General features: G+C 42.5%; 1 protein-coding gene across 3 annotated transcripts in view; it reads left to right on the plus strand.

Annotated features, from left to right (window-relative positions):
* MARCH8 (membrane associated ring-CH-type finger 8) overlaps positions 1-23,983 on the plus strand; it is a 181,172-nt gene that overhangs the window by 147,398 nt on the left and 9,791 nt on the right. For 2 of the 3 annotated variants that reach the window (XM_025208803.1, XM_025208841.1), the window contains exons 4-6: positions 17,953-18,032; positions 18,320-19,165; positions 20,371-20,551. In XM_025208803.1, the coding sequence (XP_025064588.1) occupies positions 17,953-18,032; positions 18,320-19,165; positions 20,371-20,551 (1,107 nt within the window). The remainder of the gene's footprint in view (positions 1-17,952; positions 18,033-18,319; positions 19,166-20,370; positions 20,552-23,983) is intronic. The other variant, XM_025208894.1, reaches the window with a different exon arrangement.

Consider the following 23,983-nt stretch of genomic DNA (forward strand, 5'->3'; position numbering starts at 1 on the left):
ATGTGGAAGAGCAGCAAATCAGGCCTTTGGTGTGCTTCTAAGTTATTTCTTGTATAAGATACTTTCTTTATGACTGAGGGAGACTGCTTGCTGTAATGATGAACTGTTGTCAATTTTTGTAAATGCAAGGCTTTCTATCGTTTCTACGATAGTCAATTAATATGCAGCTGATTAAGAAGACTGCTACCTTTGAACTTCCTAAATTGCTGTTGATGTCAATCATAAAAGCCACTCCTTAGAGCACCAGTCCTGTATGGTGAAATGGGCCTGAACTTCCTTCTAAGCAGTCCCACTCAAATCTGTGTCTGGGAGGATGCATTTATTCAGATGTGCTGCTTGGATTGAAATGAGAACTGTAATAATTAAGAATATTATGCAGCAATAAGGCGGAAGATGGGAACTGTTCCTTTGGAGCAGCTATGTACAGTGCAGACTACACTTCTCTAAAAACCCTTTCCCTAGTAAGTAAATGTGCATGCTGCGTGTATGTGTGTATATTTTTTAGGATCAGCTCCTGGCTGTGTAAGAGTAGTTGTGCAGTGCAGACTGTCTTATTGGTGTTCAGGGTTCTGTTGAAGTCAGCAGATGTTGTCATATTGACAGAGCTCCATAATAGTGTGCATTAAGGGCCTGGTCCTGCTTCCAGTAAATTGAACAGCCTGTTGACATCAGTGATACAGCAGCAGATCTTTGTGTGTGTCATTCATGATATCTCTAGCTTGTATTTAGTATTATTAAAACATGTTTTTTTTTAATCCACCAGCTTACAAGAAGGACAAGATTTGAATTTGCCTTCTGTTGTGGGACTTCCATTCCAAACAGAACGTATGTAGGGAAATGGTAGGATCCCAGTCCTGGCCTTCCAGATACGCAAGGACTAGCAAAATCTGACATGAAGAGCTAGAATTCCTGTGGGCAGTAGAGGCAACTCAGAAAAGACACAGCTTTCCATCCTCTCTACACAAGTTGTCCATGATGACAGAAGTACAAGGATCAGCCCTAGAGTATGCAAGTTCACCTAACAGGGCAAATAACTTGCAGCTGATTCCTGCTCACTTGTACTGGTTTTACCACAGAGATGAGCAGGTGCAAGCTGAAGCTTTGTCTATGACCCTATATAAAAATAGCTGTCAGAATTCACCCATCAAGGTACCTTCAGAAGCACTGTCCTTCTGAACATAGGTTCTGGTGGATGTCCATCGCAGCAAAACAGGGAATGGAGTACAGCTGTAGTCTTGTCCTCTGTTTTTTTGCCCAAGTGAACTCTGACCTTGGAGTTACTGCGCTTCATTAAGAGTAGCCCTTTAACTGCAATAGCAAATACTGCTGATCAGCTGTGCATTGCAACACCAGAAATGTTGATATGCATGTGAACAGAAACAATTATACTTGTCTACAACAGTGACTCAAGTTTCTACTATTTTCTTGGCTTCCAAATCTGTCTGTTAGCTTCTTACACTCAGTATTATCAGGCAAAAGACAGGGCAAGCAAACTCACGTGCTTCAACAGCAACTCTGCAGTGCACAGAAGCATCATCAACCTATCCAACCACACTCAGCCCTTCTGAGGTGACTGTACTATACCAAGGTCTGACTTTCTGGCTCCACTACACAACTCAATAGGGTGCAGCTGTATGGAGACCTCAAGCCTTTTTTTTTTTTTTTTTGGTCTCCTAACACTAAGGGAATATTACCACGACACAGAACAACTTGGTGATCAACGCAGCGTAGACCTTACCTCCACACAGCACAGGAGGAAGAATACCTCCTGGACTGCACCTGAGGGCTCCAGTCCCACTTTGGACCTGTACATAAACTCTTCCAACCTCTGGGCCCGCTCTCAAATTTGCCAAAAACCATGCTTACATTACACTATAGCCCTGGGGCTTGCCCATGTGTGCTCCAGCTGTCTGTGCTGCCGCAGGCAGGTGTCAGGTGGGCAGCTGTCACAGTCACCCATCAGGGAGCATAGCCCTTACCCAGCCTCATCTGTTTTTCTTTTGTTGTTGTTTGTTTGCCTGCTTGTTTCTTGAGTTTTGTTTTGTTTTTAATAAAAGTCAGAGCATTCGTTTGAATCTGCTCGGCCCAAAATGAATTTCCATGTCTTGATTACCTTTTTGTTTTGTTCCGAATTTAAAAATAATAACACTTCAGGCTGCATTCAGCTGGTTAAGTCACATCTGAGATTAAATATAACTATTATAAAAGGAATAATTACTGAGAGGGCCCAGCGACCCATAGGGAGTTACTCATGGATGACGTGGAAATAAGCAGGCCAGATACAGGTCTATAGCTTGTACCAAACCAGCTTCTTTGTTTAGAAGCTACCCTTCATTAGTACGTGCTTTTATCATATGTGTCACATGGGAAAGACATTAAACTTAATGGAAGCATCTGCTTCTAAACGTAACTATATCTTTTCCTAAAACATATATATAAACACAGAGTAGTTCAAACGTGGCTGGTGATTCAGGGCTTCTGGCATAAAACAAAGGAATTCTGCTAATGAGATAATTAAATGAGGTCACTAACACACTAGTTTGTAAACAGGTGTCCTCAAATTAGCTGTATTGTTTAGCTTTAGAGTGTCTGCTGAAGCCTCAGGTGGATGATGTAATATATGGAAATATCTTCAGGTCATCTGTGTACTGTGTCTGTTCTCTGAATGCTCTTATTGGATAATTTCAAGGCAGTGAAGATGCTCTCCTACTCTGGTTTTAGAGCCCTTTAAGGTGCAGTCTTTGAAAATTGTAATTATGGGATCAAGGCACAGAGATCAAAAGTGCCCTCTTTTAAGATATGTAAATACTTTGTCTTTTCTGAAGGCCTGTGCATCTTTATCTTTGGAGCAAAGGCACACAGCAGAGTATTAAATTATTCTTGCCCTGAATGGCAGCCAGTGCAGATGCAAAGTGGTAGCCTAAGCTCACTATGAAATTTAAAATCCATTTAGGCTGTTCATCAGCTCGGAACAGATTTAGAAAAGCATATGAATATACACGTCCACTGTTGCCTAAAGCTTTGATGGATTCAACGAACACTAGTCCACAGAAATACAGTTGAGATTTCTCAATCACTGAGCTTAGTTCTCTTGTGTTCCCTCAAAAGGCCATGTCTTACTGAAAAGAACTGCTGCTCAAAGTATTATTTCCAGGTACTTGGGGCAGAGGGGTGTGGGGGTGTGGTAGGGTTGTAGCATTTTATTTAAAGCAATCCTGTTTCTATTAAGCTATTGGGAAAGTAATTGCAAAGAGAAAGCATGGACAATTCTATAATGTGAAGATTAAAATATGTTCATTTTTTTCCCCCAAGGCATGCAAACTGTTACTCAAGCACAGTGTGATAATACTCTTATGTGTCAGCTAATCCCCCCCATTCTCTGGTACTCTGCATCAGGCTTTGGATTTTCCATGTTAACTTCATTGTCAGTGCAGTTATTAAGAACTGTTGGGGAGCAGCAGGAAAAGAAAGGAGTTTCCTCTCGTGTTCTCAGAGCACGGGCAGACAAACATATTATACTAAGTTTAAAAGGGAGGCACCTACGACAGGTCTGGTTGTTCTACATGGCTGTGTCATATCTGTTCCTGTCCCACTGTAAGTGAAAACTAAACTGGAGCACCTGGCTGCTTATGCTTTAATGAAACAGCCTTTTCCCCCATTGTTTAGCTTTCATTTCTTATAGGATGGAACACCTAGAACAGTTACCATGGATTGTGTGATGCACAGTAAGTTTCTCCTTTTTAACATGGTATGATTTATTTGTCTGCTCATACCCTCAGTCCCCCAAGTATGTTTTGAAGGCCATAATTAAAGACAGAGGTGAAAATCTGCCTGCACTGTGCAAGTAGTTTTCATTGAGATCAAAGAGAATTACCCATATCCTGTGGAGATAATGAATTATTCCTTTGGAGATTTTTGACAGGTGACCCACTCTTGAATGCTTTATATTCTGATATCATCCTGCTAAGATCCCTCCAGAATCCTTCCGAGAGTTTCTTTTTGGGAAATCTGAGTGGAAGCTGATTTTAGCTAGATTTTTGGTTTCAAGGAATATAGCGAGTTTTAAACTGTGGATTACATGGATTGTACAATATGGAAAAGAGTGCAAATGTAGGAGATACTCTCCTGACAGGTGTAACAGGGCCAACCCCTGTGACAGAGTGAGGCTGAGCAACAGAACTAGAAAGCTGCTGAAGCAGTCAATGGCAAACACCTGTATCCTGCTCAGAGGATCTCAGTTTATGTGACCCGAGGGGAAGGAATAAAGGATTATATAAACCTGGCTCACTGGGATGGAGTCTCAGACCAGTAGGCTGTGCTAGGTGAAGGAGCTACTTGCACTGAACAGAGAAATAACATTGGAGACTGGGGGAACTGTGAGTAGGCTCAGGAAGGAGAAGCTACTGGAACTGAGTAGAAGCCTGGGGAGAGCTTGGAGAAAGGACCCCAGCTGCATATGATTGTGTTTGGGGTTTGATTTACGTTGCTGCTCAAGGTACAAGGCCTGGAAATGGCTGAAGAGGAGGCAGGAGGCTTCTGGAGACATCCAGAGAGATGGGGCTAAGGGGCAAAAGAATCACCCAGGAGTGGAACAGCCTCCCAATTTTATAATATCAAAGGTGTGGCAGGTTAGTGATCATCAGGGAGGTGACCCTGATAAGCCACAGCAGAAAACAGATTTAGTGTGGCTGCCAGGGGCCAAAACTACTGCCTTCTGAGGCATGGTCCTGTTACAACAACCCATTCCAGAAGGACCTATTACTTGAGCCATTGCCAGGAGAACACATCAAAGCTGACACAATGAAAGCTTCACCTGTCTTTTCCACATATGACTGTACAGTGTTTCCTTCAACTCTGCTTCCTTGGTAAGACTGAAAATCCATGATGCTCCGATTGCAGTGTTTTTTGGGATCCAACTTAGGGGACACCATTTTTCTCTGACAATGAGACTGGCTTATTCAAACCATTCTGCCATGGTGTTCTGTTTTCATTGTTATTCCCTGCCTCAGCAATACATTTAATTTCTGGCACAGACTCTTAGTTAATACACAAGGGAAACTGTTTTCTACTGTAGTCAAAATGATCTGTGGCAGTGAGTAAAGGTTTAAAGAATTGCACCATAAATTATTACTCTTTGATCTTGTTGCTCTGCTGTCTGAGCCTCAGAAAACAGCTTCAGTGCCTGCGCCTGTCAGTGTCCATTTGGAAACCACCTGTATTATTTTGACCACCCCAAGTGATGGGCCAAACTATACCAGAAACAGCAATTATTACATACACATTGCACCATTTGGGGATCAGGACCCTGTTTTGCTAGGCACAGTATAGACTATGATTAAAGTGATCGGCTCTGTGGATGGGGGCAGAGCAGTGGATGTGATATACCTTGACTTTAGCAAGGCTTTTGACATGGTCTCCTAAGACATTTTCACTGACAACCTAAGAAAATACAGAGTAGATGAAAGTACTGTAATGTGGATGCATATTGGTTGGATTGTCATGCTAAGTGATTAGTTATTAGTGGTTCCATGTCTAGTTGGGATGAGGTATCAAGCAGGGCTCACCAGGGGCCTGTCTTGGATCAAGTATCCATACCTTTCAGTAATGATTTGGATGATGAGATTAAGTGCATGTTTAGCAAATTTGTGGGTGACACCAAGCTCGGTGGAGTTGCAGACACTTTGGAGGTCAGGCCTAAGGATCCAGAATTACCTGGATAGACTGGAGAAATGGTCTGCAGTCAACCAGATGAAGGTCAACATGGAAAAGTTCTCCATTTGGAACCGAATGCAGAAATACAGACTGGGGAATGACTGGCTAAATTGCAGTAGTGAAGGATTTCAGGGTTACAGTATACCTCTGAGTTTGAGCCAACAGCGTGATCTTGTTGCAATCCCTCTGCCCCCAACCCCCCCTCCCCCCAAAATACACACAGAAAAACCCAAACAACAAACTAGCAGCATCCTCAGTTGTATTAACAGGAGTGTCTGTTGCAAATCAAATGAAGTGATTTCCCACTGTGTTCGGTACTGGAGAGTACTCACTTGGAGTACTGTGTCCAGTTTTGGTCCCTACACTTCAAGAAATATGTGAACAAATTGGAAAGACTACAGCACAGAGCAACAGAAATGATTAGGGGCTTGGGAAGCAAGACACGAGAAAAGGGTGAAAGAGCTAGGCTTATTCACTCCAGAGAAGAAAAGACTTGAGGGGAGATTTGATAAGTTTTCAGATACATGAAGGGAGATTATGAAAGGATGAAGATGGGGTTTTCCTCTGTGGCTGTAGTGTACAGGGCTAAAAATGGTGGTCTCAAGCTACAGGAAGAGAAATTTAGGTTGGAAAGTAGGAGAAACTTTCTGACTATGAGGATGGCCAGGCAAGCTACCTTAGAATTGTGGAATCTCTATTTTGGGAAATTTCCCAAGAGCAGGTTGGGCAGATGTTTAGCTGAGATGGTTTAATTAGGGATGATCCTACCTTGAGCAGGGGGCTGGATGAGATTACTCTATAAGATCTCTTCCAGGCCTACTTTCCTATGCTCCTATGTCTCTCAGGAAAAAAAGACTGTCCCTGTTCTAGAAACTGTTGTGCTGGGCTTGTATGTCACTTGTGCATTGAGGTCTCTGAGCCAATGTATGTGTATATTTGCAGTGTTTAACTAAGAACGTGAGTATTTTTGACATTTGGAAAGGCAAGGGACCAGTAGCACTAGACTGAGTCAAGCAATATTGTGTGTTCTGCAATGTCTTCAAATAGCTGATTGATGTATCCCTCAGGCTAAACATAAACCTTCCTTACTCATGAGTTTCTGTACATTTAAAGAGTACTTAGGACTGAGTTGAAATTGCTAATTGTTACATTTATAAATATATTGACTTTCCTGAAATCTGAAGACAAAACATATGTTGTGCCCAAAAGCTTGCAATTAAAGAACTTTTTTTGCAAAAATCGTGTTGGTCTAATAAAAGATATAATCTCTATTACAAGTCCTGATTGCTATTGGCTACACTACGAATTCTGACCATTAAGAACCCACAGAATTGAGCAACTAAGGTTGAGAAGTAGAACAGTGCAGGATGGTTGTTGTGTTGTTAAAAGGTAACAGGATAGCTCTTTGGTTGTAGGTGGGCTGCATACAAATCAGCTTGGGAAGAAGCAGAGACTGAGCAAAATGTGGGTAGGCAGCTTAGATTAGGGATGTCACATTTACAAACCATGGATAATATCTGGCCCATTCAGCCATATTGTGTGGCGCTGGGTGTTGTAGAAGGGCTGGGAATGTGATGGCAGAGGTGAGCGACGGCTGCACTAACTGCTGCTGGTTGCCCTGTTGCCATGTCTGGTTCCAGCCTGTGTGGAACTCCACGTTCTAGATCCAGTTCTGGTAGAGATAGTGAGGGTGATGCCCCTGGCTTAGATTATCTGGATGCAAGAAAACTCTGCTGTCCTCCCCCTCCGCCCCACCTTTTTTTTCCCCCCTTGCTACCGGAGCAGGGAAGGGGAAAAGTGCTATTTTCCAGGGCAGCTCTATGCCACAAGAGGTGCCTTGGACTAGGGTGATTCCAAGGTCTGGTTAGACCATTTTTAGATTTTTGTGCCAGTGATGCAATACTGTACAAAATAGGTGCATCATAACAAAACCAGAGGAAGGAGTTTTGTGAATAAGGCATATGGCTGGAATTCAGGAGCTTAAAGTTTGATCCTTACACTGTGATAATTTTTTTTTTGTGTGCAACTTAATCTGTCTCTGCCATAATTCCTCAGCTATTTAGTCAGAGGAAAAGGAAGTGTCTTTTTTTTCTATCTGACTTTTCTACTTAGATTGTAAAAGCCTCGGAGTGTGGTGGGTCTCTTACTATTAATGTGCAGCACCTAACACATTTGTGACCCAGTTTTAATCAAGGCCCATAGCTGATTCTATAATACAAACCATTAAAGATGTGCACCTTAGATTACAGTGTCATGCGGCAATACTGAGGAACATGAGGAAACCCTTCACTTGATTCCTGCCTGGCTTTTAATCAATGGAGAATTTTTTCTTGAGCTGGCTTTGTTATGTATTTTTTTGCCTTCAGTGAATAATGTAATTTTGTTTGAATGTGACAAGCCTGTTCTTTGTTGCTAATAATTATAGAGAGTATTAAAGTGCAGCCTAAAGTGGGACAATGGTAACTGAAGACAGTCTTTCTCTCAAATGATTAAGTAGTTAAATATATTCCTCAGTATTAGCTGATTCTCTGTTGCTTACAGTGCGATTTGTGCATCTGGGTTTTTGGGGTATGGAATATCCAGCACTTGATTGCAGGCAGCTTGAAAAAATGTGCTGAGTTGAGTCATTCGCAGATCAGACTGGCCACAGGAGATAGAAGAATTAGACTGAAAGACTACTACAATCATCTTTTTTAATGATGAACCTGATGCTAACTATGTGCTACGCTGGATTAGAAAGAGTAGCTTTGTACCTTGTAGGCTAAATGAATCAGATATAGTATAAGCTTTCATAAACTCAAACTCATTTAATCAGATGCTGTGAAGTGGTGTGCATAGAGCAGTGTGTGAAATCACTGTCTCCATTTTATATTCTGCTTTATGCATATTCTTTCACAGCATTTGAAATGAGTTTGAGCTCCCAAAAGCTTATATCTTGGATTCAGTTAGTTTATAAGGTGGAAATGTAGCCTGCCTTCTGCCTGACTTCAGACTAACATGGCTAACTACCTCTCTGTGAAGGATTATCATCTTCAAAATCACTGTGATTATCTGAACAACAGTATAGAAGAACACGTTCTGATCTCGCTGAATTGCAATAGATTGGAATGTCAATATACACTATTAACCAAGTACTGACCTTTGTTCTGAGCTATTATAGGAAACAGCTATGATTATATGAGGCAATTTAGTACAGTGTGGTTTCCAGCATTTGTTCTAGGAGTTGTGCACTTGATTCTTCCCTTACATTTACCAGCATTCATCAGGAGCGAAAGCACACAAGTCAATTGAATTGCTATATGTGAATCTGGAGTGTGAGGGCAGAATTAGTCCATTGATAAAAAACTATGTAGGTCAAAATGCTTTAAAAACATTACTAGTCTTATTGCACATTGATATTTGAATTAATACTACTACTTAGAGACTTCCTGCACAGACATGAAACCTGTTGTTCACAGGAGCAGCTACAATGTTATTGTTTGCTAAGCATTTATTTTCTTGGGACTTTATTACAGTTTATTACAGGGGTGGGCAGAATGTGGCCCGGGGGCCAGATGCGGCCCGCCAGGCCATTCTATCCAGCCCACGGGGCCCCCTAAAATTAAGAAAATTAATATTTATCTGCCCCTGGCTGCCTGTCATGCGGTTCTCGATGGCTTGCCAAAACTCAGTAAGCAGCCCTCCACCCAAAATAATTGCCCACCCCTGGTTTATTATAACATCCTCAGATTTTCATCCTTCAGGTTGTTGAAAAATTTTAGGGCCAGTCACTTTCAGAGATTAAATTTTAGTTTTGGTTTATCTTGTGTTTTGGGAGAAGTTTGAGAACCATCAGATCTACTGGTTTTGAGAAGGAAGAATGGGGGAGGGGGGAAAGACCTTTTTCTTTGTGAAAAAGAATTTGGCAAGTGTTCATAAATAGGTGTAGTGTTTTAAAGATTGAAATTTGACAGAACCATTGTTTCTGAGTAACAGATGTGCCTTTCCCAAGTCTACTGACAATCTGTTTAGATCTGACTGAGCTCTAAAAGGCACAAAAAAAGAAAATGTACTTGCAGGTTCTCTGGGTTTTTATTGGATTAGAATGGCTTCTTTTTGAAAAGTTTAATATTGCAACATTTTTTTGCTCCCATGGCTGCCAGGTATAGTACACTGATAGTCGGTAGAGTTTTCTCCATATTCTGTTGTAGTTTTGCATAAGAAAAATGAATGGATTTTTCCCTTGAGTATTCAGGTGGAATAGCATTTAGGGAAGTGATTTAAGGAATGAAACAAGATTTCCTTAAGGTGGAAAAAAGCAGCACTAAAAATGAGTAAATTAAGGTGTGGATGGACAATTTACAGAGTTAAAAGCACACGTCTGTTGTTCTGTAGTAACAGACAAATCTGTTCCTATTTTGAGGTAAGTGGAAATTTAAACCAGAGCAACTTAATTCTATCTAATTTAGTCATCTGTCCATATCCTTAGGGTTGTATATGAATATGTATTACAGTACAACCTTTGATTTCTTGGTCACGTGCTGATTTTCAGCAGGGTTTGTATCTCATTCAGAATAAATTTATACTCCCTGCAGTCCTATGACTGTGCACAATTTTGAGTCCTGCTGTGTAGGGCCAGATCAGCAAGTTTTGTCTGTCTCCATTGTAATTCAGCTAAGCTGCTGTGTGAGAGAATTCTCTGAACTCTTCCTGTCCAATCCTGGTTTTCATAGTCGCTTTGAGCATTGCTTTGTTGGCATCAAGTTTACCATTTGTGCTTCTGGACTTGGATTAAGGCCAGCCTTTCCAATGCTAATCTGTGTTTTGAGGCCTTTTATGCTTATTAATATTATTATATGTTGCCCTAGTGCCTTACCACCAGTGCTACTGAAAAGCAGCTTTCTCTGGGGAGTAGAGTGGCAGCCAAACTGTATTAATGCTGTTCCATAGTAGAAGAAAGAGATATCCCCTATCCACAGCAGGTGCTTAACAAAATAATTAGGGCAAATTGATAGGAGCCTAATTCAGAATGGGAGTAGAACAGGTTACAGAATATTTAGATAAGGCAGATGTATACAAGTCAGCAAATTCTGAAGAAATTCACCCTGGAGTACTTAACGTACTAATTGATGCAATCTCTAAACCATTGGCCATTATCATCAAGTGCTTGTAGAAGACAGGGAACAAACATAGAGAAGAACAAACATAGTGCATACTTTTCAGAAAGGAGGACCTAGGAAATTATAGACCAGTCAGACTAACTTTAATTCCTGGACAGATTCTGGACCACATTAAACAATTCATCTCTAACTTTCTAGAGCAGGGGAGCCTGCAGGTTGGATCCAGCATGGAGTACTGGGGGTCTTGGACCAGCGCATTGCAAGAAGCATGCCCCAGCCCAAGCTCCAGCCCCAACCCCAGCCCTGTGCACTGCATGTGGCATGCAGAGCCCATCTGGCACATAATGCACATGGTGTAGAGGCTGGAGCTGGTGTGTACTGTGTGCAGTGTGTGGAGGCAGTCTGGGGTGTGTGCTGCATGTGGCACCCATGCTGGACCAGCCCTGCATGCTGGATCCCAGTCTGGTCCAGATTTGGGTCCACAGACCTGCTACACATGCTGGATCCAGCACACCAGGCCAGCCCAGCCCCATGAGCCAGGGGTGCCCCAAACTGGCCCTTTACTTTCATTGGGGGTTTGTCTGGTTTGGGCCCACAGACCAGCTCTGGGCACCATATACAGCCCGTGCCCTGGACCACTTCTGTAAATTGCACACTGCACGCAAGGCCATTCTGTGGCTTAATCCGGCTTGCAACCCAGTCCTATGCCCTTCATCTGGTCCATGGGGTTGGATGACTTTGACGCCCCTAAGCTATAAGTGATGATGCAGTTGATGATAATGGAAGATAAGATGTTGGGTTTGTCAAGAGCAGGTTGTATTGTACCCATCTGACATCCTTCTTTGCCAGGTTAACTAGCCTAGCGTATAAAGGGGAGGCACTAGAGGTGATGTATATTGATTTTTCCTAAAGTTCTTGACACTTTCTCACTTGTCCTTCTTATAAGCAAGCTGAGAAAATCTGGTCTAGCTGTAATCAATATAAAGTGGCTGCACAACTGGCCGAAAATTTGTTCTCAAACGGTTCACTGTCAGACTGAGGGGGCATTTCAAGTGAGGTCCTACAGGGCTTTGTCTTGGGTCTGTCTGCTTATATTCACTGTTTTCTTTATGGTATTGGCATACATACATTTTAGAGCAGTTTCAAAGAGGGGGAGGGATGTTTCAAAAGAGCAGTAGCTGTTACATTCTTACAAGTGTGAACCGGCTGGGAATGGTACAAATGTAGAAAAAACCGTTCCAACCTTAACCCTGAATGAAGCGGTACTAAAGTTGGAGCAGATCTCCTTCATTTGTATGGTGCCTAGCTTGCCCACACCTAACTGTTGCTGTGCATAACAGCAGCTATGCCATTCACAGCAAGAGTCCTGCTCCTCTCCACCCTTTATTAAGCAGCTCCTAATGTATGTGTATCCAAACCTGTGGCTAAATACAGACTGTCAAAAAGTCTGAGGCTGAATAAATTCAGTCTTTGCAGGTTAGCCTAAGTGAAGCAAGTTGAACAGACATTCACTTTTGATTCTGGAAATGTAGCCGCATGCCTGCAGCAGCCCAGGCCAGAAACGGGGGGCAGAGGAATGGGGGGATGCTAGAACACGCCTTCTTGCTCCACTGGAGTAGACAGCTGTGGGCCAAAGCTAGCCTGCTCACCTGGGGGGGAGGCTGTGGGGGAGGTACAAAACATCCTGGCACACTGGGGGACTGTGAATAAACTTCATTCTGGAGGGGATCTGGGACAGAAGCTCAATAAACTGATTTAACCTAAATCAGTTAAGTCTGATACTACATCCATCCAGATGCATCTTGAAAGCAGTTTATGTGCACTGATCTTCTGTTGTGTTAGAGTTCTGAACTGGTTTCCAATCACTTATACCGGTTTATGTGTAACTTCTGTCCCTAGCCTTAATGACTTGGAGGATGGAATACAAAGTACAGTTATAAGCTTTGTGGGTGACACTACACTGACAGAGGTAGCAAGCACTTTAGAGGACAGAACCAGAATGCAGAATGCCACGGAGGAAGTGGGGAGAGTCCAAAATCAACAAGATGAAGTTGAGCAAAGCCAAGTGCAAAGTGCTACATTTAGAGAGCAGCCCAGGCCTGCAGGAGGAGAGGCAGCCAGCTAGGAGCCCTGTGGCTGGGCTCTGGCCAGCCCCCTAGTGGCTAGGCAGACCCAGCACTAAAGTCCCTGTGTTAATGCATGTTAACGTGCCTATACGTGCACTAATGCATTTTAACTATCTGTGCCTAAATTTAATACTTGCTTCATGCAGGTATCAAATTTAGGCAGGATTAGCCTAAATGTGCCAGTTTTAAGGCTCATTAAGTGTGCATACATGTAGATGCACGCCCTTAATTTGCTTTAAATCAGGCTAATGCACATTAAATGCCCATGTGTAGACATGCCTGGATGTGTTTATTCTGCATTATTCGCTGCTGGTAGTGCTACAGCTGGTGTATTTGTTCAGTTTTGGTCACAACACTGAGAAAGATGTAGACAAACTTGAGAGAGTAATATTAAGTTTGGAAATCCTGACCAATGAGGAAGAGGTGTGTATGAAAAAGAAGTTGGATTTGCTCAGTCTAGAAAAGAGAAAATCATGTTAAGTCTTCCAAAATGTAAAAAGCTGGTTTAAAGAGGAAAGCAATTAATCCTTCCCCATGAAGCAGTGATTCTCCTTGTTAAACTCAAAGCACCTGTTGTTGGACTCGAGGCACTCCTTAGAAAATGCTAGCTCTTAATCTTCACTTGCTTTTTGACTCCAGAAGAGTTTTCTGTGTCAAAGAATTCAAAAAGACCACAGCAAATCAGAATATTTCCAACACCATGGATTCGTTTTGAAATCTCTGGGTTTATTTTGTGAATCACATTTGCACACTTACCAGTGTTAACATTGTCTGGCACCCCTGAAAGAATCCCTCACCACCCTGGTTGAGAATCACTGCTGTGAGCATTGGAAGAAGTACTAGAATATTGGCTTAATGTACAGCAAAAAATATTTGAATAGGCTATTAGGAAATGTTTCTGACCTGTTTTGTAGTAAAACACTGAAACAAGCTCCCTGTGGAGGTTATGGAATCTGCTTCATGGGAGATTTTCCCAAACAAATTTAGGCAATCTAGACATTGAACTATGTGATCTCCTGAAGTCCCTTCTATCTGCCTTCTGTGCCAGAAAATAAGCTTTCCTGGAAATATGTACAGGAAGTGTGGCATCTCTAGAGGCAGTCTGAGGACTGGGCTACCATGGAGTTTCTGGGGTGGCAGAATAAGAACATAGGTGATCAAAGCATTTTACCTCGTTATTGAAAGTAGTTAGTTCTTTATGAAAAGTTTCTGTACATACAGTGTGAGCTGTGTGATAAAGATCTCTCTTGCAAGATACTATGCCTTTCAACCTGGCATTTCTGGGGCTCTATTCTAAAAGTTCCCTGGGACTAAGTGATCACTGTTCATCTTGATACCCTTTATACAAGGTCTAGTACCCTTTATACAAGGGTCTCTTGTTACAACTGCATGGCAACAAGTTGTGGAGCAGTTCTTGGTCCTGGGGCCTCCTTAGGCTGGAGTCAGATGGTGTTCATGGTTTGTGGTATGCCTATGGATGGCTAATCAAATCCTGATGCATCAACTCTACCTTCAAAAGTAGTTGGAAGGGTTGGCTTCCCACAGCACTCATCCAAATCCTTTACTCTCCTGAGCAGCCAGACTGGTGCTAGGTTGATGAGGTCAAGAAAGCAGCAAGCGCAGGAACATAAGACTGGAAGGGTCCTCCTATTTCATTAAGTCTACTTCTCTGCTATTGTAGATAATAGTGTCATATATTCACTGATTTTTGTTTTGTTTTGATTTTGTTTTCTTTGGAAGTAACAAGAGGAAATTTCATAGATTTCATAGACGTTAGGGCTGGAAGGGACCCCGGAAGATCGAGTCCAGCCCCCTGCCCCAGAGGCAGGAAGTCAGCTAGGGTCAAAGGATCTCAGCAAGATAAGCGTCCAAATGTTTCTTAAAAGAGTCCAGAGTAGGTGCTTGTGCCACCTCTGGAAGGAGTCTATTCCTGGCCTTGGGGGCTCAGACAATAAGGAAGTTTTTCCGTATGCCTAGCCTAAAATGGTCTTGGAGGAGTTTGTGACCATTGGACCTTGTCATCCCTTAGCATAACGGAAAGGCAGAAGGGTGTTTATTTCTTGAATCAGTTTCTCTAGTTCTGATGGCAACACGCTCATGAACATTTCCATGGCAAAGTGCACCCTTCCATGCTGTTGGGTTAGCATTTTGTTTTTAAGAAATTGCTAAATATGCTTTTAAATATAGTGTAATTTTAAAGAGAAACTAATGTGCATTTGCATAATTATAGCAGACAGGCATAGAAAAAGAAGTGGTTAGAGAAACAGCCATAATCATTCCTGAAATGTACTTAAAGAGATTGGCTCATTTCACGGCAGAGAGAAACTTTCTTTTAAGTGGTAACATGGCTGTGAAACAGGCAAAAAAAGGGCGTTATACTAACAGCTGGCACTGTCCTGAACGCACCTCAGTGTATGCACATTATCACTTAGCTGTATCAGCAGCTCATTGGCTGCATGGCATAAAATACATGATTGATGGCAACTGATCATTCAAGTTGCAGTTGGTTTGTTACATACTTAAGATTATTCAAACATCTTTGTAGTCTTCTGTTGCTTCTGTCTTAAATGGTCATTTAATTTTAAATTCCTGTGTCCTGCAGTAAATTCATCCTCGTCCCATAAGCACTGTGTGGTGCATGCTCTGTGGCAAGCAGAAATTATTTTTAGGCTTCTCAGCATTACAAGCCTTTTGTCCCCACAGGGAACCTGCCAGAGCACATCTCCCCTCTCACAGGTTATGGCAGCTCCACTACAGCAGCTGTGCCGCAGTGCACCCTAAGAGGCACCAGCTGTTCTAGGGGCCACAGCTGCTAGCAGAAAATGTTGGCATATTTTTATGCACTTTCGGGAAGCTTCTCTGTGGTGGCAGAAGCCTTCTGTTGCTTGCAGAGCTGGCATTGTTCTCCTAGCAGGAGGAAGGGGTTTTGCCTCCAAGAGAGAGCAAACCTGTTATGTAGATCTGGCCTCTAGCAGCCAGATTCCTGATCTCTGGAGCAGCTTTGCTTGAACATGCCATCAGGGCTTTGAAGGCTTTAGATACAGAATGGAATCATGCACGCAGTAACATAATCTTTATTTTGGTAGAAAATCACACTTATTTGATGCTGTTCCAGTTTTTATGTCCCAAGGCGCTTTGTATTGGAAACAGAGAACTGAATGATAAAAGTTGCCATTGGGAAGCCTGTAATTTTGGCAGCAGAAGGAGCCCTGAGTCAGTTTAGGATGGTGGGGCCAGCACATTAGCTGGACATGTCTCCTGAAAAGTTAAATAGTGAAGGCATTATTGTTAAATAATAATTGTTAAATGGTCATCATTAGGTTTCAGAGTAACCCAGGAAAGTGGATGGGGGATTTCACACCAATTAGAGCTCTTGCTTCAGGCTGTCTTCAGGATCAGGCTGACATTTCACTGCCTATTCTCTGTCCATATTTCAAGCTTTGCTTTGCAACCAGGTGGGCTGGAAAACAGTTTTATGTTTAAATGGTGAGATCTGATTCTGCACCTAGGTGTAAAATTGTAAAACACACGGAGCCAGTCCTGAAGATTACCCATTTACAGAGAGTTAACCAGCTTCTGTCTCTCAGAAAACTTTAGGATGGCTGGAAACTTCCAATAAAAATAAACCACAGGATCTAGCTAGTCCTACCAGCAGGGCAAGATTGCCTTGCTCTTGCTATTTTACCCAATTTAAATGTGTGAACGGTTGGAACTTCTGCCATTTTCCCCTTACTGATTATTGTGCAATCTAATCCATCAGTTTTCCTGAAATTTCGCCTAAAGTTTTCTTTGTTAATTTCAGCCCAAAATGATGCTATGTATTTTTCACATGGGCCAGCAGAATTTGTTTCATTGTTTCATTTCAGGCTGTGATCTTCTTGGGTCTCAAAAACTAAACATCACTAGGATTTGTCTGTACTTAGATAGGCAGGGGGGCATAGTCGGTGGCAGTGGGGAGGGTGGTGAGCATTGACCAGGGGTTGGCCACCACCTGCAGCCACCACCAGCAGTGGTGGTGGCAGCTGGTGCAGATCGCGGACTAGCCCACAGATGCTGCCAGCGGTGTTGGCAGTGCCTTTTTTTAGGGGGTGCACCGCCATGCTCGGGGGGGTGCACTTGCACCTGCGTGTACCCCCTACTCACCGACCCTGGTTGGAGCGAACTTGATTAATTGAGTCTGCTTTAGCGTGATAACTACCACACTCCAGCAGACTCCAGTGTCTTATGTATCAGCGTCCTCATCCTGAAAAATGGCGATGGGGGTACTTTAACTAAAGCTCATTTGACAAGCTTTTGTTAAAGTACCCCCACTGCCATTTTCCAGTCTGGGGATGCTGATACATGAGACACTCCAGGTGCTTTAATTACAGCAACTCTTGGAGCCACTCTAAGGTCCTCCCCTCCCACTCCTGAAACATGTGTATAGACACCCTATAAGTCCACAGTATAGGACTTCAAAATATAGAGTCCCCTTCAGGGGCAGTCTTATTAGCAGTTAGGGCTATTTCCAGGTGCTGGTACTAAAAATAGGCCCCCAAATTGTGTTTGTGATACTGAATTCTTGATAGTCCTGCCTGCTGGAAAACCAATACCCTGATATCTTGTTGTTAAAAGTCCCTCTGTGTTTTTCTTAAAAGTAGAAGTGGTAGCTTCTGTGTGCTAATTTCTACCCGAATACATATTCTCTCTCCACATCTAATTTTTCCTTTGATTGGGTATAACAGTTCCTGTTTTGTGCAGTGTTTACAAGCTAGTAGATCCTACCCCAGAAATCATTGCATTTTGATGTTAAGAGCAATGCTCCATGTATACAAATTACTACTTTGTGGCAGTACATGTTCATTATTCATGCTAAGCTCTCTGACAGTCAGCAATAAAGCCTCCCACACTTACAGCTAACCTGAGACCACTGGATCTGGTGCAGTAACTAACTTCAGTGTACTGTGTTAATGCTGAAGGTTGATGGTATGTAAAAACAAACAATTTGAAAGCTAACCTGTGATTTCTCATTGCAGGCTGGCAGTCCAACCTCTGTTTCTGCTCCTCATAGCTTCCCTCGGACATCTGTTACACCATCCAATCAGGACATCTGCAGGTAAAGTGAGTTGTGTGTAGGGCAACAATGAGGCTCCAACAAGGACCAATTAACTAGAAAGCATGTACCCTGGGAAGTGAGCAACATGGGGTTCTGATCCTAATGTCCTGTTTGTTTGACTTGATTGCTGTCTAACACTGCTCTGTTGGATCCCACTTACTGTTTTGCTCACTGTATTTACCATCCCTACTGTAGCCATAATTCTCATTTCTTCGCTTTAATTATCCATGTTCTCTTTTGTAATTGTTTTTACTTTCTGTGCTTTTATTCCACTGTTCTGCATGCAGTTCCAGTGCAGTGTTTTCTGAATGTTGTCATCACAGTCCAGTGCAGTCTGCTGTTGTCTTGAAAAATCCTAACTGCCAGAATTCTCTGACACAAGGGGTCACTGTGACAGTAATCTGTCAAGACACGTTACAGGCATCAAAGAGAAATTCCCATGGGCAGGATTGGGTGCAACCAGTCCAGGCTGCCAACAATGCAAGCTCCACCCACTCTCTGAAATTCTCCAAGTCCCTCAATGACGTTGACCAGAGGGCACAAAGCACCGTTGCGGGCTTTAACTACATGGAGCGAACATGCTCAGAAGGCAAATTGACACCAGCTCAGGAGCAGTGTTCAAGGATTAACAGATTTCACTTGAAAGAGAAGAAATTACTCAATCTTGGGCCTCTTTCTTTTAACAGTTCCAAACACTCCTATATCCCTTCTTTTTCCAATGGCTCGAGTGCATCAGGAGGAGCAGAGAACGAAAGCATGGTACACATTCCTCTCCTGGAGGACAGGGTGGACCATGAGATATCAAGAAGCAAAAAGCTGCTGCGTTATCTTTTCTCCTTTTCCCACACTGCAAGTGCCAGCAGCCTGCATAAGTTCCATGAACTGGAGAGCTATCCAAGCCATGTTCACGCAGAGAAATCTTCCAGCATGCTGGTGGAAAGCACAGGCTTTGGCTCCGATGACATGGGAGATGATGATGTGTTTGAGGACAGTGCTTCTGTGAAGCTGAAGATGAAAGAGCTGCGGGCACCGCTCTGCTCAGCTGAGAAGGACAGTGACCTAGACTGCCCTTCCCCTCTATCAGAAAAATTCCCCCCTCTCTCCCCTGTGTCAGCATCAGGGGATACCTGCAGGTTGGTTTACAGAGAACCGCCTTCCTCTGAAACCTCGCACGTTTGCGGGGGCCTGGTCTGCTTTCTCTGACTTCTGTCACCTTCCTTTAATATGTGCAGTTTGAGGCCCACAGCTTTCCCCATACATTATAATATCTGTCTGCAAAGCAGAGGCTTCCTTTTTGAGTCAATGAATTCTTTGCACCCCAAAGTGATTTCGTTTCTCAGCTCTGTGTTCCAACACGGTTTTATTGGTGCCAAAGCCAAGAATATCTGAGAGAATAAGCTACACATATTAAAGGGAAAATTGAACAATTTTTTAGCTTAAAGAGCAATAATGTGCTTTGCTGACTGTTGTTGCAAGGATGGCCATTTAAGCGTTGCTTCCTCAGCTTGGGGGGGTCAATTTAGTTATGATTCTTTAAGATATTTCCATTCATTTTCACAGATATATTTATACCTGGTGGCTTTAAGTAAAAAGTGTGATAAAACATCCCAGTGGTAGTAATAGGCCAGATTGTGGCCTTGACACACATCCATGGCTTAGGGACCAACTACAGCTGTATGATCTAAACGAACGGTGAAGCTGAAGAAGCTTAATTACATCTGAGGCACCCAGAGGCAGCCCTCCAGCCCTGAACCTTTCTTAGTGGGGAGAGTCCATGACTCTGCCAGGATTGGTGAGTTGGCAAGTGGGGAGCACTAAGTGTAACGTCTGTTATCACAGCCCTCATCCTCTTATAGGGTGTGGTGGCAGAGTGGTTTAAGGTGTCTCTGTACAGCTCTGGAGGTTTAAATTCCAGCTTTACTGTAGACTTGTTTTAATTGCAAGTTCCAATTAGCCTCGCATCTCTCCACACACGACCTGTTTTGGGAAGTGTCATCCATACCGCTTAAATGCCACTTTCAGTAAAGTACTGTTGTTCTAGTAGATGAGATGCCATGTTGTAATTTCTTACCCTCCTCTTTCTCTTTTTTGTTATCAGTTTTTTTTCAGACCTTGTGCGTCTGCTATAGAGCTGTGGTTAGCAGTGCCTGTGCACCATTATTTATGTGGTATTTTATGTTTTTAGCTGATGGATATATTCTTTTATGAAATATTTGTCTTTTGGGATCCTCAATGGGTGACCATTTGTCATCACGCATTATTCCTGCCTCTTCTATGGCACCTCAGCTTCTCCATCTTCTCTGTCTCCTTCTAATGAGCTGCATTGCTTCTGATACAGGATATGTCACTGTGAAGGAGATGACGAGAGTCCCTTGATAACCCCCTGTCACTGCACAGGAAGTCTTCATTTTGTGCACCAAGCCTGCCTGCAGCAATGGATCAAGAGTTCTGACACCCGATGCTGTGAACTCTGCAAGTACGAGTTCATCATGGAGACCAAATTAAAGCCTTTAAGAAAGGTAGGTGTAAGGATCATTTCCAAAGAAACTGCTTCATTCAAGCATGGCTGTGTTTCAAAAAATGACTGTTTAACATGGCACAATGGGACTCTGTTTACTATCACTCAGTGATTTCCTATCCAGTGGGGTCAGTTTTATAAATGACTGATCTGAGTTAAGCTGGAGTCTTTCTGGCTTCATGCATTACCTATAGTGAAGGTTTTCTGTCAGGACTTAAGTTAGAAGCCTGCTGAAGCTGTATGAGCCAGAAGAGAATCTAGGTCCTTCTCTGAGCTGTGTTGGTTTTGCCAGGCTTCTGGAGTAGCAATAAATGTTTATTGTAGACAGCCAAGCTGGCAGCTGTTACTGTGAATACACACTGTACAAATGTCTAGTTTTGTCAGAACCTATCATTTCCCCAAAGTTGTCCTTCAGAGCTGCAAGACCTGTTGATGCCCAAGGTTTTTGGTGCACAGTTATCTGCATGGCTTGTGAATTTTCTGAAAGATGTTGGAATCTCCAGCTGCAAATTTATGTACAGAATGTATCTATTCATGTAGTCTGCCAGTTGTTTGTAAAAACAATGCAGCAAATGATTGTTAAATTCAGAATCTCATTTACAGTGTAATTTAAATTCACCCAGAAAATATTTACATTGTTATCATTTATTGGAAATGCATGGTAGCACTTCAACATCTTTGTTTTAAAGGATTGTAGCAGTCTTGCAGTAAGGATACTTAATTGTAAATCACAGTACATGTTCAGCTTCTTTTTTAGTAGGTTTTTTCCTTTTCCCAGATATTTCTAGCTTTCGAAGACAGACAGTGCTCAACATCAGGATTTCTGGATGTGTAACACTAATATTCTTAGAATTGGCAAATGTTGCTATGTTTGCCAGTGATAAATAAACTAATAAAAGTAATCTCAATCTGGGACTAAAATAAGTGATGGAGATTAAATTCAAACAGGATCATCCTATAACACCAACTATAGTGCTGAGTCCATGCACGTGTAGACACCTGCCAAAAATTGCTCAATGCACATTAAATGTAGCCGTGCTTAAATGCATGTGTAGATGTCCCCCTTGTGTAAAAATTCAGCTTTTTGAAAATCTGGACCTTTTCAAGAATACCAAGTCAGAAGGCGAAATACTAAGTCACTTAAAATCAATAGTAATAGTCCTTTTCTGAAAATGTGATTTACCAGATCCTTAAAATAGAAACAGAGTAACAAACAGGAAAAAAATTGAACAAAATAGAGTTGCCTCTCAAAAGTGTTCCTGAGATTCAAACTATATCAGATGAAAAATGTCAGCATCCTGTCTTCAATTCTTCCTATGTGATGTCTCATCAATCAGAAGAAACCAGCCTTGTAGCCAATGAGATTATGAGCAATGTGGGCCAAATAGTACCCCAGATGCATCTTGGAGGTTAGGAGCCAAATGGTCATCCTAAATTGAATGCTGGGTCATAGGGGAGTTAAAACAGGTGCAAACTAGCTCTGTAAAGATTTTGCGCAATAAAAGAAAGGCTGGAAACAAGAAAATTAGCTCTGGATTTAAATTTGGGCAAACATGGATAGGTTGAAGTTTCAGGGAAAATTTCAGCTAAAATGAGGGAATAATTTGCATCTAAATTTTCCACAGAAAATTTTGAATTTCAGTAACATTAAAAAAAAAAAAATCTATGTCCTCACCCCCAATTTTTTTTAAATGCTGCTTCATAGAAGCTGTAATTCAGGTGCCTCCAGCTCCCATGCTCTTGTATTGCCAGATTGAACCTCTGTCTCCTAATATGTACCATGTTGTGTTAGAGGAGGGAAGTGGTGCACCATGTGGAGTCCCAGACTCCATACTGAAGTCAGTCATAGGAGATGTAGTCCAAATAGGGAGCTCAGCATAGACAGGATGGTGAGGAGCATAAGGCATCTGAACTTCAATTGCCGTGAGGCTCTGTGATGGCATTGCTAAACCAAAATATTTCAAGTTGCAGGTGTCAGAGTTTCTTAATAGCAAAGACCATCAGAATTGTATGTGAAAAGCAAATGCTTCTTGTGGAGAAAATAATTTAGATAATCATTCAATTTTCTGTTTTAAAATTGTTAAGTAGAAAACTTTTGGCTGCTACAGTGTTTAACCCCCCCCCCCCCCAAGAGAATGTAAAATTCTGATGTCTCAAGGATCTCAAACCTGATTTTTCAGAGGTACTGAGTACCTCAAAATTCCTACCTCAGGTTGAGCTCTGGGCACCCCAAATCCCTGAAAATCAGTCTTGGGCTGATCTGAAGAGTCCCTTGTTAGTGGTACACACAAAAAACCAACCCCTCCTCTTGGTTATGTGATGCAGCCAATATTCTCACATTCATAGAAGCTGGGCTATTGCTGCCAGTTCTGGGACTCCCCAGTCATGCAGGTGGTTCTTACTCAGTTCCTATAGCATTTTTGTTCCTGTTCTTAAAGGCTTTGGTATACTAAATGCATCCATTTGGTGTCAAATGCAGCTCTACAGATTTACACAGCTGTACCTGAGAACAACTTATGTCTACAATGCATAGAGCAAAGGTGTGTGCAGGGTTTATCTTGACGTGTACAGATGGAGAAGTAACTGAAAGTCCCAGCCCATTCCCAAATGCGTTATAACAAAATTATACCTCCTGGGCTAAAAGTGGGGAAGTAGCCTCTGATGAATTCTAAGGATCTCTAGGCAAAAGCCAAAGCCATTTCTGAGTAATTATTAGCACTCAAAGTATTAGTAAGAACTCTCTACTTTTTCTTCAATTTTCCTTCTTAGCAGTGGCCAGAATCTGTGGTTTGTAATGGGGTTAGAAGAGTCATTATAATAGGCATAGATCTAGGGACTTTGCTTGCTGCTTCCTCTCGCTGATGAAAGCGAACATCCCATTGTCTCCATTGACTACTTCTTGGGGAAAGGTAGTTCTACATTAGTGCCTGGAAACATTGGCTATAAAACAGGTGACAGCTTTCATTGTTTAATAATTAGCATGAAATGCATCTAAGAGTTCAAACAGGGAGCTTCCCAAGCTGACAGCATGGATCTCTGCTGGCAGGTTCTGCGTTTGGGGGTTGCAACACTCTTATCTCTCTCTGGGCTCGGTACAGAGAGAGTTGTCACATGCTGACCACTGAGTCACACATGCCCTTCTAGAGTAGTGTCTGTTATACTAGTACACAAGACCATTCTGAATATTGACCTAGAGCAGGCTTGTCCAACATATGGCCCACGGGCCACCATGTGGCCCGCCAAGCCATTTTCTGTGGCCCACAGTGCTGCGACAGGAAACGGAAGTAAACACTGTTGACTTTCATTTCTACCCCTTGTCCCTCCCCCAGCCCCTCAGCAGCTTCCTAATGGCTGCTGAAGGGCTGGGGAAGGGACAAGGTTCCCAAACGCACCGTGTCAGCTTGACGTTGCCGACACGGTGCGGCTCCTCCCC

The sequence above is a fragment of the Alligator sinensis genome, unplaced genomic scaffold, assembly GCF_000455745.1.
Source record: "Alligator sinensis unplaced genomic scaffold, ASM45574v1 scaffold264_1, whole genome shotgun sequence".
Classification (NCBI taxonomy): Eukaryota; Metazoa; Chordata; order Crocodylia; family Alligatoridae; genus Alligator; species Alligator sinensis.